This window comes from Meriones unguiculatus, chromosome 21, assembly GCF_030254825.1.
Source record: "Meriones unguiculatus strain TT.TT164.6M chromosome 21, Bangor_MerUng_6.1, whole genome shotgun sequence".
NCBI classification, from domain to species: domain Eukaryota; kingdom Metazoa; phylum Chordata; class Mammalia; order Rodentia; family Muridae; genus Meriones; species Meriones unguiculatus.
In genome coordinates this window covers 57,128,206-57,142,547 of record NC_083368.1, presented here as the reverse complement: position 1 = coordinate 57,142,547, position 14,342 = coordinate 57,128,206, and the positions used below count along the sequence as shown (strand labels likewise).

At 50.8% G+C, this 14,342-nt stretch overlaps 1 protein-coding gene across 6 annotated transcripts in view; it reads right to left on the bottom strand.

The window, feature by feature from the left end:
• Positions 1–14,342, bottom strand: part of Ahcyl2 (adenosylhomocysteinase like 2) — a 134,415-nt gene that overhangs the window by 38,650 nt on the left and 81,423 nt on the right. Inside the window, exons 1-4 of one of the 6 annotated variants that reach the window (XM_060373816.1) lie at positions 12,634–12,942; positions 4,244–4,355; positions 1,079–1,222; positions 526–626 (exon numbers count right to left, since the gene is read on the bottom strand). In XM_060373816.1, coding sequence (XP_060229799.1) covers positions 526–626; positions 1,079–1,222; positions 4,244–4,355; positions 12,634–12,690 — 414 coding nt within the window. In that variant the 5' untranslated portion in view covers positions 12,691–12,942. Of the gene's footprint in view, positions 1–525; positions 627–682; positions 1,006–1,078; positions 1,223–4,243; positions 4,356–7,170; positions 7,243–12,633; positions 12,943–14,342 lie in introns of those variants that run through there. The other 5 variants (XM_060373817.1, XM_060373818.1, XM_021641319.2 and 2 more) reach the window with 5 other exon arrangements.

Genomic DNA, 14,342 nt, shown 5'->3' with positions numbered 1-14,342 from the left:
GAGGAAGCAGTCCTTCTTTCCACAGCTGCTCTTGGTGACTATGCAGCTGTAAGCACTGTTCTCCCAGCTTGAGGGTAAAGTAGGCAACCTCTGGAGACAGCTCCCCAAAGGTCACAGTGAGGTAAAACAGGTCCCCACCCATGCCCACAGCCTGCCTTCCAGATGGACTCTAGCAACATAATGTACGGCATCCGTGCTGAGGTCAGTGTCCTCTTCCTGGCTGCTGAAGGCAGCTCTGTGGGAAGCCTGCCTCGGGGAGGCTACCGGACAGGCTGAGACGGGGAAGATGCGACTCACCTGCTCACCTGACACACGCACGTTCACATGGAGCTGTGCTTTCCTAGCTGTATGACCCTGGACAAGTTACCCAGCATCCTGGGCCTCAGGTTCCTTGTTTGCAAAGTGGAAAAGGAATACCTGTCTACATAGCATTCCGTGGATTAAAGAAATAATGCCGTTAGCCTGGTGCTGGCCGGCTGAAAGCAGGTGCAATTATTCACCGGTATTGACAGGAACAGAACTCACAGCGGTCTGAGCAGTGATGTGCGTACAGCCCACAATCTTGGCTCCAGCTAGAGGCTTTTCTCCTTGGGCTCTCTTCCTTAAAGCCATCAGGGCAGGCATCTCTGAAAAGGCCCGACACAGAATATTAAGCAGAGGGAGTAAGGGTTAAGGAACAGACCTAAAAACGGCGCAGGCAGGCTCCCCGGTCAGGGTCAGCTGGTGCTGTGAACGTCCTCTGCGACTCTTGGAGACAAACGCTCCCAGTTTCGGCCTCCAGTGCCCATCCTTCTCAGGCAGGGTTTCCTCCAGAGCCGGCAGGGCTCAGTCCCGCAGGGTTTGCTAAGCCTGGGCTCTTCCACATGTTTGTCAGGAGGAGACACGTGGCCTCACAGCTACAATCCCAGCACTGGGAGGCTGACAGAGAACTGTCTCAAATGCGAGGTCGGCCTCGGCCAGTGACTCGGCTCAGGTCAATAAGCAAAAACTATGGTGTCGACTGCACTGAAATGTGACAGGCTGCTGGCCCAGGCTCATTACCATGACAAAAGGACGGGCAGGAAAAGGCGTGCGTTACCCTGCTCAGCGATTTCGATCTCTCTGCGCCCGAACTCCGCCTGCTTGATGTTCTTGACGCAGAAGTCGCTGCTCCCCTTGGAGCTCTTCTGCTGCTTGTCCCTGGGGGACGTCTCGTCGTCGGAGCTGTCCGTGTAAGAAGCGGCTGCAACACAGAGGCCGAGACCAGTCAGGGAAGGACCGCCAGCACGCCGGCACGGCGCTGCGCCCCTCCTCGTGGCCGGGGCCAGGCACACTCGCCGCTCAGAAAGGGCGAGCCGAGAGGGCTGCACAGGCCCTCTCTCTCCGCAGCGCTCATCTGGAACCTAGCGCTGGCTCTGTCTGCGGAGCTCGGGCAGGTACACGGCACTTGGATGTGTGTCAGGTTGTCCTGTGAGAGCCACAGGCTAACGTTCCTAAGCAAGGCAGACACTGACCGAAGTCTAGCCTCACCACGACCCCCTGCCCGCTGCTTAAAGGCCTGAAGTCATTGGCTTTGTAGGACAATAACCGCACAGATAAGACCTAAAAAGGAACTCATGGGAAGCAATTAAGAGCTACACAAAAGGAGTCTGTCTGACAAAACAGCGCTGTGTTTCTCAGCGCTGGCTCCGAGGAGGCAGAACTATTTTTGCAGACCCAATTAGACTCTGACAATGAACAAGTCAACGTGTTATCCTCCTCACGGCCTCCGTAAGAAGGGGTCCTCAGCATTCTGGGCTCCCTAAGCAGCAGAGAGATGGCCTCCTGGCACACCAATGCCCTGACGAGCTAACGGCAGCACCCTACCGCAGGGGCTCCCAACCTCCCCAGTGCAGCAGGCGACCCTTTAACTCAGTCCCGCATCTTGCGGCCACCCCAACCGCAAAATTAGTCTCGCTGCTACTCTCTAACTGTGAGTTTGCTGCTGCTATGAATTACGGTGGGAACATCCGACATTTCCGGCCATCTCAGGTGAGCCCCGTGAAGGCTGGCACACTGACCCACAGCCTGAGGGTGAAGGCCGCCCTTGACTGTGGCCAGCAGACAGTCGCTGCCCAAGTCACAGCCTTCAAAGAGAGCTTTTCAGTTTTCAGATCTGCCAGTCATTTGCTCCAGGATCAGAAGCTCTTTCTCTCCTGATCTCTAACAGAGGGTAGTTCTTCATAGCTCCCGCAGTTTCGGGAGAGGGGAGGGCATAAAACATGGCCCAGAGAGAATGTGCACCTCCCAGAGCACTTAGCACCAGAGAGAACCGCGAAAGCCCAGCGCGCCTGTGGGCCTGCTCTGAGCCACTCAAGTCTCGCGCATTAAAGCATTTCTGGGATTTCTTAGCAGAGGGTCTGTCCAGGTCAGAGTGGGGGGGGGGTACACTGGAAAGGCAAGCCTGACCTTGCCCAGTTAATCAGGCACAGCGGGACACACCATGGGGTGAGGGAGCTGAGGCTCTCCCTCTCTCTGGAAAACTGCTTTTGAGCAAAGTCCTACATGAAGGCATGGGAATGAGTGTGCACACCAGGGGAGGTGAAGGAATTAGTAAACCTCCAAAGGGACTTTTGTTCTTACACGGAACTAATCTGTATAAAAACTTTCTGGTTCCTCTCCTAGGGTAAGGGAGCTCAAAGTACTTTTGGCAACAGAGCTGAGAACAGCTTTCTGGGTTTGTCTGTTTCATCAGTCAGTATTCTGATGGAGCTAAGGAGTTCCAGGCTTATGGGACCATGCTTCCAGCACCCAAGAGAAAAGACGACAGCAGCTTCCCAGTCCTGACCCAAACCCACAAGGAACCTGGATTTGAAAAAAAGAGCACATTCAGAATATTCTGAAGTGTCAAATCTTTTTTCCAGAATCTGGATGATTTTTCTGTCTCTAGTGGCACACAACTAAGGCAAGACAAGGCATGTGCTCAGGTGACAGAGGCAGATCATTAGATAACGTGCCGAACACATACCTTAAATATTACAGGCGATGTGACAATTCACTTTCACATATGGCTTCCAGAATTAAATTAACCAGATCATGAATTTCCAACCCAGTAAGACTTTTCCCACTGCACACGCTCCTCATTGCACACATTCCCACTGCACACCATTTCCAATTGTTATAATGTAAATAGTGTGGACCAAACTACCCATCCTAAAGGCTATGCTTCCCGACCAACCACTCATTAACTGTACAGAAGAGTAAAAACTCCTTACCTGTGTGACAATGAATACAATTTTAGTTATGATAAGAGTTCTCTAGCACAGGGGTAGTGCACACACTTTTAATCCTAGCGCATGGGAGGCAGAGGCAGGCAGATCACTATGAGTTCAAGGCCAGCTTGAGCTACAAAGTGAGTCCAGGACAGCCAGGGCTACACAGAGGAATCCTGTCTCAAAAAAACCAAACAAAACAAGTTTCTAGTATTACCATTCACAGCTTTAAGAAGTAACCAGGACAGACTCCTGGCTCCCTACCACATTCTAACAGAAGAGCAAAGTACAACAGCCCACAAAAGATCAGACTCACACTGGGCCACTGTGTTCACAAGCAGCTAGTGCCCAAAGGGCTCCTGCCTAGTGACAGTGACCTTGGGTGGTAACTGGTCCTGTCACCGCAGGAAGGAGTAACACGCATTAGGGTGTCAAAGCGCCCGCTCACCTCACAGAGCAGCTTGTTTCTTGGGGCAATTTCGAGAATTAGAAGTTCAAAGTCATTGTCAGCTACACAGGGAGTTAGGCCGAGACCCTGTCCCCACCTCTCCCTGAGAAAGAAGCGGAGTGGGGGAACAGAGCACTTCCTCAGCGTGCAGAACACCTGGATGGGTCCCTAGTCCTGGCACTCACGTTGCAAGTGCCACCTGGAGGGATGGAAACCACCACCCTAGCCCCCTCCCCCCTTTTTAAGAAAGGAAAAAAAAATAGTGACTGTCTTTCTACATGTCACTGAGGGAGGTGATTGGTGAATGCAAGTTCCCTAGTAAATCAAAGTGCTCAAGCTCCTTCCCCATCCTTTTTTGCCTCTGTCAGAATCTGAGGCCTCAGGAAAACCCTGCTCTGAGTTCGTAAGAAACCCAGAATTTCTGTCCAAAATTTTGGTTTAAATTTTCATTCAAAGTATTTTTGTCAAGGCTTATTAGCAAAAATGACTGGTTTTGGACAGATGGGAGGCCTGTTGCAAATACCAACTAACCTCAACGGGAGGGTTTGGGGCCCTCAGCACTCACCTGAGCTGTAGCTGTCAGTGGACGACTGCGAGATGGACCGGGACAAAGAGCGCCGTCCGATCTTGGTGGGCCGCTTGTTGAATTCCTGCTTCTGGTCAGCAAACTGGATCTGCTGAGAGAAGACCCTCATTACAGAGAGAAGAGGAGCTCTAGTTATACAGCTTAGCCAGTGCTCCCCTGCTGTGAGCAGACACCAGACAAGGTAGAGCTGGGGCCCTGCCTACAGCTTCAGAGGCTAGGTCACTATCGTCGTGGGGATCACGGCCAAGTGCAGGCGGGAATGGCCCTGGAGCCACGAGCTACACCCTGAGTCACAGGCAGAGAAAGAGGGGCCCACCACAGTGACAGCTTCCTCCACAGGGCCACACCTCCCAATCCTTCCCAAACGATGCCTGAGCACTAACACGTGAGCCTTCGGGACCACTCTCATTCAGACCACATTATATGAAGAAAACACACCCCTATTTTGAGGAACTGATTCATTAAGAGCTTGAATTACTATAGATGGTTACTTTCCTGTGAAGTTTATTTGCTTGAAAACAAACAGCAGGACGACTCTGTGAGGCTGGTGATGTGGCGTTGTAGGCACAAGGCTCGTCTTGTGTGCACCAACCCCTTGGTGTAGCCCCTAGCACCGCATAGGCTGGGAGTGATGACACACCCCTGTAATTCAGCTGAAGGTAGGGGCAGGAGAACCTCAAGTTCAAAGTCATAGTCAACTACTTAGGGAGTGTAAGCCCTCCATCCCTCAGGAAGCTCACGTATAGAGTGCTTTCTTAGCGTGCACAGAGCCCTGGGATGGGCCTCTAGCACGGGGGTGGGGGGAGGAGGACACTTCTTTGGTGGTACACCCTTGTAATCCCAGCTCAGGAGGCCAGCACAGAAAGAACACAGAGAGCTCAAAGTCTCCTTGAACACAGTGAAAACCCGGGTCTCCAAAAGCAACAAAACAAACAAAAGGATTCTTTTGGAAGAAAAGCATAATTTTTCAATCTTTACCAATTTCTATCAAATTTAAGTTTTTGATTGAATGTCTATATACTTTGTACATTATAACTGAGACAGAGAGAACAGAATTGTGATTAAATTAAAGTTTTAGGAAGGCAAGTCATACTCAGAAACACTTTCTATTGTTTCACTGAAAATGCAAGCTGGAAAAAGAAACCTTTGGAATTCTCTGTACATCCACATATCTGGATGAGAAAACAGCAAGACACAGAAAGACTGGCTTGCCTTGAGCTCTGAGATTCTCAGCGTGGTATGCTTATTTTGAAGAAGGTTTTACATTCACATAGAACATTCTGCATTTCACTGAAATCTCAGCTATGGTATTCTTAAGGTTTGCAGTGTTGGTTACGATGAGTCTGTGAACCTCCTTCCGTAAGAACAACAGAAATAAAAGCACTTGCATCACAGCTTTCAGAGAGGGCTGGGCGACACGGTGCATGCGTGATCTGCCAGCTCACCAATCCCCCACAGCAGGTGACCACTTCAGCTTGCTAATGAGTGTCTACAGTGTCCGCTGTTTAGAGGCCAGTAAGTGAGCGAAGTGCTAACGCTCAGTACCACCGCCACTTTAAAAGCCATGGGCTTGATCATTAAACACCCCGGCAGGTGTGGCAGGAGGGGGTGACCCAACAACTGCAGTCAGATCCCACTCCGCGGGTCCTGTCTGCAGTGTGTGACAGTGCCTTGCCTGTTAACTCTGTCTGTGTCTCCTGCTGCTCCGCTTTACCCAGCAGGGCTCCTATCACCTACTTTATTAATAAGCTTCTCCTAAGCACTTACACAGTTGCTTAGGTGATTCTTCTGGACCACAGTGGTAGAGAAAAAAGTTTACAGAAAAGGGAAAGCTGACACCTGCTTCGACCTTCAGTGATAAAGACACGATCCTCCGTGGGCGGAAAGACGTTAGCAAGGTCTTCCTGTTCCTAGAGGTAGCTGAGTCACTGAGACTCCGGCCAAACGGAGGCTTGGGGTCCCACTGCCCACAGCTACAGCGCAAAGCACACGCAGCCTCAAACGCGTGCACGGCGCTCCTGAGGTCACCGACCACCTCAGTCACAGGGCCAGCACGGCAGCAGAAGCTCACTGCAGAGTGGAAAGCGGCCTGCTCGGTTCTTTTGCTAAAGTAGTGATTTCATTCATTCCAAAAAGGACAACCTCAGATACGCACCTCTGCCTCCTGTTTCAACATACACACTGGCATATCAGCTAGCGGTGTGTGTGTGTGTGTGTGTGTGTGTGTGTGTGTGTGTGTGCGCGCGAGTGCGCACGGCACACATGTGTGCAGATCGACCGCCAGAGGGGCCCGTGGGTCCCCGAGGGGGCTGAGGGTGGCCCAGCAACAGCGCCCCGCAGGAAGGCAGCAGCATGGTCATCTCAGGCAGTGTGGTGAGGCTGTCACCATCCCTTCGTCCCTTGGGCTCTTCAGCCAGCAAGAAAGCAGGCCTCACGTTAAAAATGGGTCTTGCGACATCCAAGCCACCCCTCCAAGTTTTTAATACACAAGAACAGTAGTGAGAAACCACTTAATATCGTAATTTATACATTTTCCCAATTAGGAAGTGTTCAGTTATCACTGATAACCGAACTGTGAGTTCCGAGAGGCATCTCTGGGCTTCACCAGTACCCTCCTCACTCATACACTCTGTTCTGTGAAGCAATGATCCGGGCCGGTCACAGCAGCTTGGCAGCCTCGGCCACAATCTGCCTAACTTTCCTACCTTGTGAGAAGCCAGAGTCCTTGCCGACACCCTCCTCTTCCTCGGCAGCACTGCCCACCATTAAGGCGAGGGAGGAAAGAGCCTGGCAGAAGTGGGTGGGAAGGCTGGAGGCTGGGCAGGAGGGGAAGGAGGGTGCAAGCAGCTTGCCTGGGACAGTGATGGCCGCCGCAGCCAGCCTGGCGAACAGGAGCTTGGCCTCACCTGGGCTTTAATCCCAGAGTTGCTATTGACAATGTATTTCTTCTTACTGCTCAGCATGGCGGTGCTGACAGTGGTTAAGGCGGCAGACCACCTCTGTGGTCCAAGGACCCTGTGCTCCGGCTTTTAAACCTTCCTCATCAGCAAGTCCGTTGGCTCTGGCTCCAGCCTTTTTTTTTTTCTTTTGAGGGGGGTGGCCGTCTCTGAAGCAGCTCCAGCAACCCTCTCAGCCGTACAGCAGGGTTTAATGCGGCCGCGCTCTTACTGGCTCGCCGGCCATTCCTAACTCTGGATGTTTTGCTTTATTATTATTTTTCCTAACACATCATTACACAGCTCCTTTGACCTCTAAACCTTAACAAGGCCCAAGACAAGGCCCAGCATGCGTGCATATGTCTACGGAGTCTTTATATAACCAGTGCACTTTTCCTGCTATAATTAACTTGCTAATTAGGTTCCCTTTTAACTTTACCTCCTCCTTTCTATGTCAGATGGTTTTATTTAACCTCATCTCATTAGAAAAAAAAAATAACTACAGAGCCCTGGAACAATGTGGGGCTTCGAGAGAGAAGAACACACATTAGTGGTAGGGGGTACTCAGGCAGCCTGGTCTACACTCTCCTTGGATTAGGTAGGCAGGTGACTCGAGCCGTCACCAAAACATCACTTCTTTACTCTCATTTCTTTCCTTCTAACTTATCTGCACATTCATTTAGACACAATCTCACAGTGCAGCTCAGGCTGGCCTGGGGCCGAGACCCTCCTGCCTCAGTCGTCCAGATGCCCCACACGCGAGAGGCTATGTTTGCACACTTTCCAGATAGGTTTTTACATTCAGTGTCTAGTTTTATCTCAAGACTGATGCTTACTGAGTGCTGAGTGATCCCCTTCACTTTTCTCTTAAAAACATAAAAATAAAAAGCATGCTCTGGGGAGAAGGCACGAGGACCTACGTTGGAGTCCTTGGTACCAATGTAGAAAGGCAGAGTGCTGGGCATGGCTGTGTGCCCTACTACCGCCCTAGCACTCTGTGGAGGGCCAGGAGAGCCAGGGCCTCGCGGCTCACTGGGCAGCCATCCCCGTGGACATGCCCAGCTTCCAAGCTTCTGGGCCAGTCTCAAGGCAACACGGCAGACGGCCAGAAAAGACCCCAACATCCTCCTCTAACTTCTGCTTGCGCACACACAGTGGGTGTGCCTATGTGCATACAGTGATTAGGCACACCCACACAGACATACACCACAATGTAATGTACACACAAAATTTAAAAAAAAAAAAGTTTTTCCTGGAAGGTGTGCTCACAGGGGAGAGTTTATCAGTGAGCTCTCAGAATCACAGAGACCTTATTACATGCCAAATAAAGATGCAACCCAACAGAAACAGAACTGTCCCATTTATTCTAATTTCTGAAAGGAGCCCAAGGAATGTCCCAGATCTGGGAGGGGCAGAAGGAAGAACAGAGGAGGAGGAGAAAGTGCTTGCTGGGTGTGAAGGCCAGAATGACCGAGAGCCTGTCCTGCAAGGGTAGTCTGTGTTTCCAGAGAAAAGCTGCCTGGTTTCTCCGGGAAGAGGCGGTTGCTACTGTGTTTCACACACCCACACGTCACTTCTACCAGTGAATGCAAGGCTCTTTTAGAAGACTTTTTGTTACATTCATTTCATGTGGAGCTGGAGTCAGAGGGCAGCCTGGGGCAGAGTCTCCTGTGCGATGAGGTCTGTGGCCACCCTCCACCCCTCGGCTCGGACAAGCGCCCTGTCACGCTGAGCCGCCTTGCTGGGCAGCGCAACAACCCACCACGTAGGCCCTACTCTCCTCACCTGACACACAGCAACGTGGTTCTGCTGTCAGGTGGTGATGGGCCTAAGCTAGAGCCTCCGGCCTCACAGGCCAGCACTCGTGCCTCAGTTACTTCAGTTCCAGCTCCAGAACCCACATAAAGAACAGGCGTGTAGCCAAGTTCTCACTCCCGGCACTCGAGAGGCAACACCTTGCAGATCCCTGGTCTTACTGGCAAGCCAGCCTCGCTCACTTGGTAAGTTCGAGGCAAGGAAGGCCTGTCTAAAAAAGAGGTGGACAGTGCTTGAGGAGCACTGGCCAAATTTGTCCTCCAGCGCGCGCGCGCGCACACACACACACACACACACACACACACGAATGTGTCCAGACAAAATAAGGGCACAAGAAGGTTTTGCAGACTACATAATAATATGCAAATCTAAAATATTAGTATTTTATTCTTTTAAGGCAAAAATTCATCATCTAGAATACACAGATGCCTATAACCCCTAAAAGAGATAGCAGAGAAGTTTAGGTTTCATTGCCAAGTACAGATAGTTCAACTACTCCTGAAGACATCTTTTTGCAAACCAAATGAGCAGTCTGAACAAATTCTTTACCTACAAAAGGGATCAGGTTTAGCTCAAAGAATACTGCAGGAAGCTGGCTCTGTGCTCAAAAAGAATAAGCAAGCAGATTTCACATGGAAAAATACCAAGCACTGCAGAGAGAGTGGGCAGGAAGAGAAAAATACTAAAATGTGAAAACTTAACAATGTTACTGTTAGCTACGTGGATCCAACATAGGTACTTTACATGACAGGAGGGCTTAAAAATTATCAGAGATAAATTAAAATATTTACATAACCCATTACAGAATGAGCTCTGTTCTCCCTAGCAGTTTGACGGCTTGGTTAAGGATAGAAAGACACTTCACATGAACACAGCCAAGTAGTGGAGGCTGCAGCAGCAATCGAGTGATGGCAACATCACCAGAAAGGTCGACCTTGTCAGTTACTGAGCTTGGGGTCCTTCATACTCTGTCCTGGCTTGTATTCCTGCAAAGGCCCAAGAAAGATTGGCAGAGTATGGCCTGAGCCCTCTCCCAATCTCAGGCAACACAGCCCCCTGGGCTGGTGATCACCAACAACGGATGGGGAGGGAGGGCTCTACTCTCCCAGGAAAGCTGTGTCAGAGGCCTCTGTGCCCTTTGGTAGCAGGTCACCGACTGCTGGGTTCATCACACTACTGTCTACACTGAAATGTACGGCAGGTATTTGGCGCCCTTCCCTGCTCTTTTGGCCCCCTGTGGGAGCTGGCTCCAGAGTTTCTGTGGGAGATTAAAAGGCACTCTGAGGTCTGCAGTCAAGATCTGGGAATCAATCTATAGGCAAGGCAGGAATGGCGCACAGTGGCTGACTGCCGATAAGCAGCTATCAGGATCACCTCAGCACAGGTTAGAAGTTAATGCCCTGTGCGGTATCTGTAAGAAAGTCTCAAAGTCAAATGAGATAGCAAATGAGCTCAGGGCACTACGGAAGACAAGCCTCTCCCCAGTGCTCCTCACGGCTTTCCTACGGATTAAAGGCGTTCTCCTGGCTTTTGAAGTAAAGGCTAAACACGAGAGAGCTAGATGAAAACATCTAAAATGGTCTCCACACAGCAGGAAGCCCTAGTCACACCCTCGGCTGAGGTCCTAGGCCCTCATTGGGGACAGTGGGGACTGTCCCTTCCAGAATGTCAAGTGAAGGGAACTGTTGCTTCGGAGTGATGCAGCTGTGCTCAGTCTCCTCCTTCTGCAGTTCTCCTTTTCACAAACAACAACATTTAGTGTTTCACTACGGCCCTTCCTGAAACAAACCCAACTTTCCTCCGCTCTCATTAGTACTAAGCTGCTGGAGGCTCAAAAACAAAGAAACAGAACCAAAGCAAGAGTTAAAAAGCTAGCCAGCATAATCACACGGATCATCTCCACGAGTCTAAACCACTACACCTGAAACAGTCCTGTGGATGAGCAGAATTTTCCTGTCAACTATCTTTTAAATGAGCACACTGCTCTAAAACATCAAACGGCAGCAGCGTCCGAGTCTATAAAACGGCATATAGTAGCCAGGCAGTGGTGGCGCACACCTGTGGTCCCAGCACTTCGGAGGGGAGAGGCAGGAGCATCTCTGTGAGTTCGAGGCCAGCCTGGTCGATATAGTGAGTTCAGGACAGCCAGGGGCTACACACAGAAACCCTGTCTGGAAAAGCCAAAGAGGAGGCAGGGGAGACATAGAACCAAAACAATATGCAGGTAAAATTCTCTACCTGGCCTTTGTTAGATATGGTACATGCTTAATCTCATTATTTTAAAATTAATTATTTGTTCACTCTACACCCTGACTGGAGCCCCTTCCTCCTCCTCCGTCTCTCCTCCCAGATTCCTCAGCAGAGGAGAGAGCCCCCTCCTCACCCATCCCAGTTCATCAGGTCTCATCAGGACTGCCTGTATCCTCTTCCCCTGAGGCCTGGCGAGGGTAGGGGGGAGTGAGCAAAGAGTAGGCAGAGTCCCTGTCGGAGTCAGCCCCAGCTCCCCTTACTAGGTAGCCACAAGAACCCCAGACGCCCATCGGCTACATCCGTGTGGGGGGCTAGGTCCAGTCCACGCATGGTCCTTGGCTGGTGCTGTTATTTCTTCAAGTCCCTACGCTACGAACATTAAAAAGAACTCAGAATGTGTTATGAAAGTCTAACAACTTTACACTAGGGAAATATGTAGACAGGGTCAGGAAGTCTGACTACAGTCAGAGGAAACCAGCCAGGGCACTAAGGAATGTTTTCAGGTCAACAGGTAAGGCCTGGAGAGAGCTCACTGGGTAGTGGCTCCTGCTGCCAAACCTGACCGATTCCCAAGAAGGGAGAGTGGACTCCTGCAAGCTGGCCTCTGACCTCCACGTGCGATGTGGCCGTGTCCCGCTCCCCAAATACAATGCAATTAAGAAGTTTTTAAAACCAACGATTGGGATTGAATCCAAAAAGTTACAATCTACTGTCATTATCTGTTTTTGAACCAGGATCAGCTATAGCCCAGGTTGGGCTCAAACTCACTATTTAGCTGAGGCTAGCCTTCAACTCTTGATTTTTCTGCCACTCAGGCCTGTGCCACCGTGCCCCAAAATGTTTGGTTTTATGTGCTAGTTCTTCTCAACAAATATCAATGTAATAATTATTTCAATAAACTACGTATCATGCAAATGTGGCACCTGAGAGAACTGTATGAAGAAGTTCGAGCCTTGTAGCAACAGACATACTCAGAGAAGCTGACTGAAGGGAAAAAGTCAGGAAGGCAGAAACGTTTCAATTTTTCCAGAAACTGGAACATGCAACATTTTTACAGGTTTTCATTTTGTGTCTTACTTTCCCCATATTCTTTTTTTATTTTACACCCAAGAGGCCCAGCTTAGCATTAACTTGAAGGAGAACAGAAAACAATCAAAGGATAACCGTGCCCACAGCCGGTCAGCGCCCGCCTGCCTGTGGCCTGCCCGCGCCCGCCTGCCCTTCCCTAGCTTCCCTGGCAGTCAGGAGGGACCCAGTGAGTAGGGGCCGATCAGAAGGGCAGTGGCGGCTCCCCAGCTGTCTGCCGTGGCTCCCTGTCACTGTCAGGACAGGGCTTTCCCGTATGTAGGGCTGCGCGGCAGGACTCACCATCCACTCGGGCATGTGAAAGGCAGAGGTGCCCTCATTGCCGTCCCACTTCTCCATGGCGCAGGCTCGGGCAAGGGAGGTCCTGAGGGGTTAAAGGAAGCTGCTATCTCTTTTCACAGACGCTTCCTGCTCAGACCACCTGGCCAGCCTCTGAGCAGTCCACTTCGCAGCCTCCTTTCTGCCCGTTTCTCAGAATCAGAGCGGCTGCACAGCCCTGCGCTGCAACTCCTCTGGGGCGCCCAGCCCACCTCCTCTGTGGGCACTTCCCGAAGCAACAGGCTGGCCTGCCTCTGAGTATAAGGCCTGGCTTATACTCAGGGCACGTCACTGGAAGCACTGATACCAAGGTCAATAAAGACCGGGGTCAAGCAGGCACGCCCCTTTCTTGAGGGCTGCTGATTTGGCTCAGTACAGTAAACAGGCGTTTCCTTGAAATCAGAGTTCCTTATGGTTTTCAAGTTCAAACAGCTACAGAAGCTCCGTGTCCGCTCCCACCAGGGGGCTCCCACCAACACCTATCTCAAGTTAAATTCTTCTTTAATATAAAGAAAGAAATTTATTATAAAGGAGGGAAGGGGAGAGGGGCACCCCAGAAAGAAAGGAGAGAAACCGAGGAACTCGGAGAGAGAGGGAGCCAGAGAGAGCTCAAGTTAAGTTCTTACTGTCCTGGCATTTGGGTAAAGCAGGGCGCTTTTAGCAAAGTGAAAACACGGACTACTGACAAAGTTCGGGAGCACAGCTCCCTCTGCTGGCTCCCCGTGGGATGGCAGGGAGGCCCACCACAGCACAGGTTAGTCAGGACCCCCACCTCCCCCGAGGGGTGTGGGGGTATAGGGAGCCCAGGGGGCCCAGACAAGTGCCTCAGGTCCAGTGCTCATCTCCCCTCAGAGATCGAGGGTCAGGACCGAGGGCGAGTCTGTATGACAGTCCCCACCAAGTTTCCTCTTCTCTGCACACTTCTGAATTTGGAAATAAAACATACGTGAAAAGAAGGTGATTGATTATGTCAGTATATATGTTCAGCAGATGTATGTCTTTGTTCATTCCTAGAGCATGAGCCAAGAGGAGTACTGTAAAGGCCGGAAACAGGGTGTGGAGACAAAGGCAGGCAGAGCTCTACGACTTTGAGGCCACCTTGGTCTACACAGCGAGATCCTGTCTTGAAAAAGAAGAGGAGGAGGAGATGAAGTATAGATGGTCACCAGCTCAACACTACCCTTAGCTCATGGTGAGTATTAGGGCAGTTTCAAGACAACAGAAAGAATATCACAAATGGCGGAGAGTTGGCAGTAGGTGATAAAGCGGTTGTCCAAGGCACCAGGTTCAGCCCCGACCACAGGGACCAGCAGCATACACCTGAAACCACCAGGCGCTCTTTAAAAAGATGATTGCCAGGCAGATCTCTGTGAGTGTGAGGCAGCCTGGTCTACTGTGAGTTCCAAGCCGGCTGGGGCCACACAGTGAGAGCCCAGCTAAAGGAAAAATATTCATTACTGTTATGCATGGCTGTGTGTAGGGAACACGCGCCAAAGCACACGGGTGGAGGTCAGGGGACAACTTTCTGAACTCAGAGCACCAGGCTTGTGCAAGAAGCCTGGAGTCGAGGTTAATTTCTGACGCAGAGGGTAATTTCTTTGAAGCTAATTAATCATAATAAAATTTGACCACAAGCTTGTTCTCCTTGGGCTTCACAAGTTAAAAGAATGAAC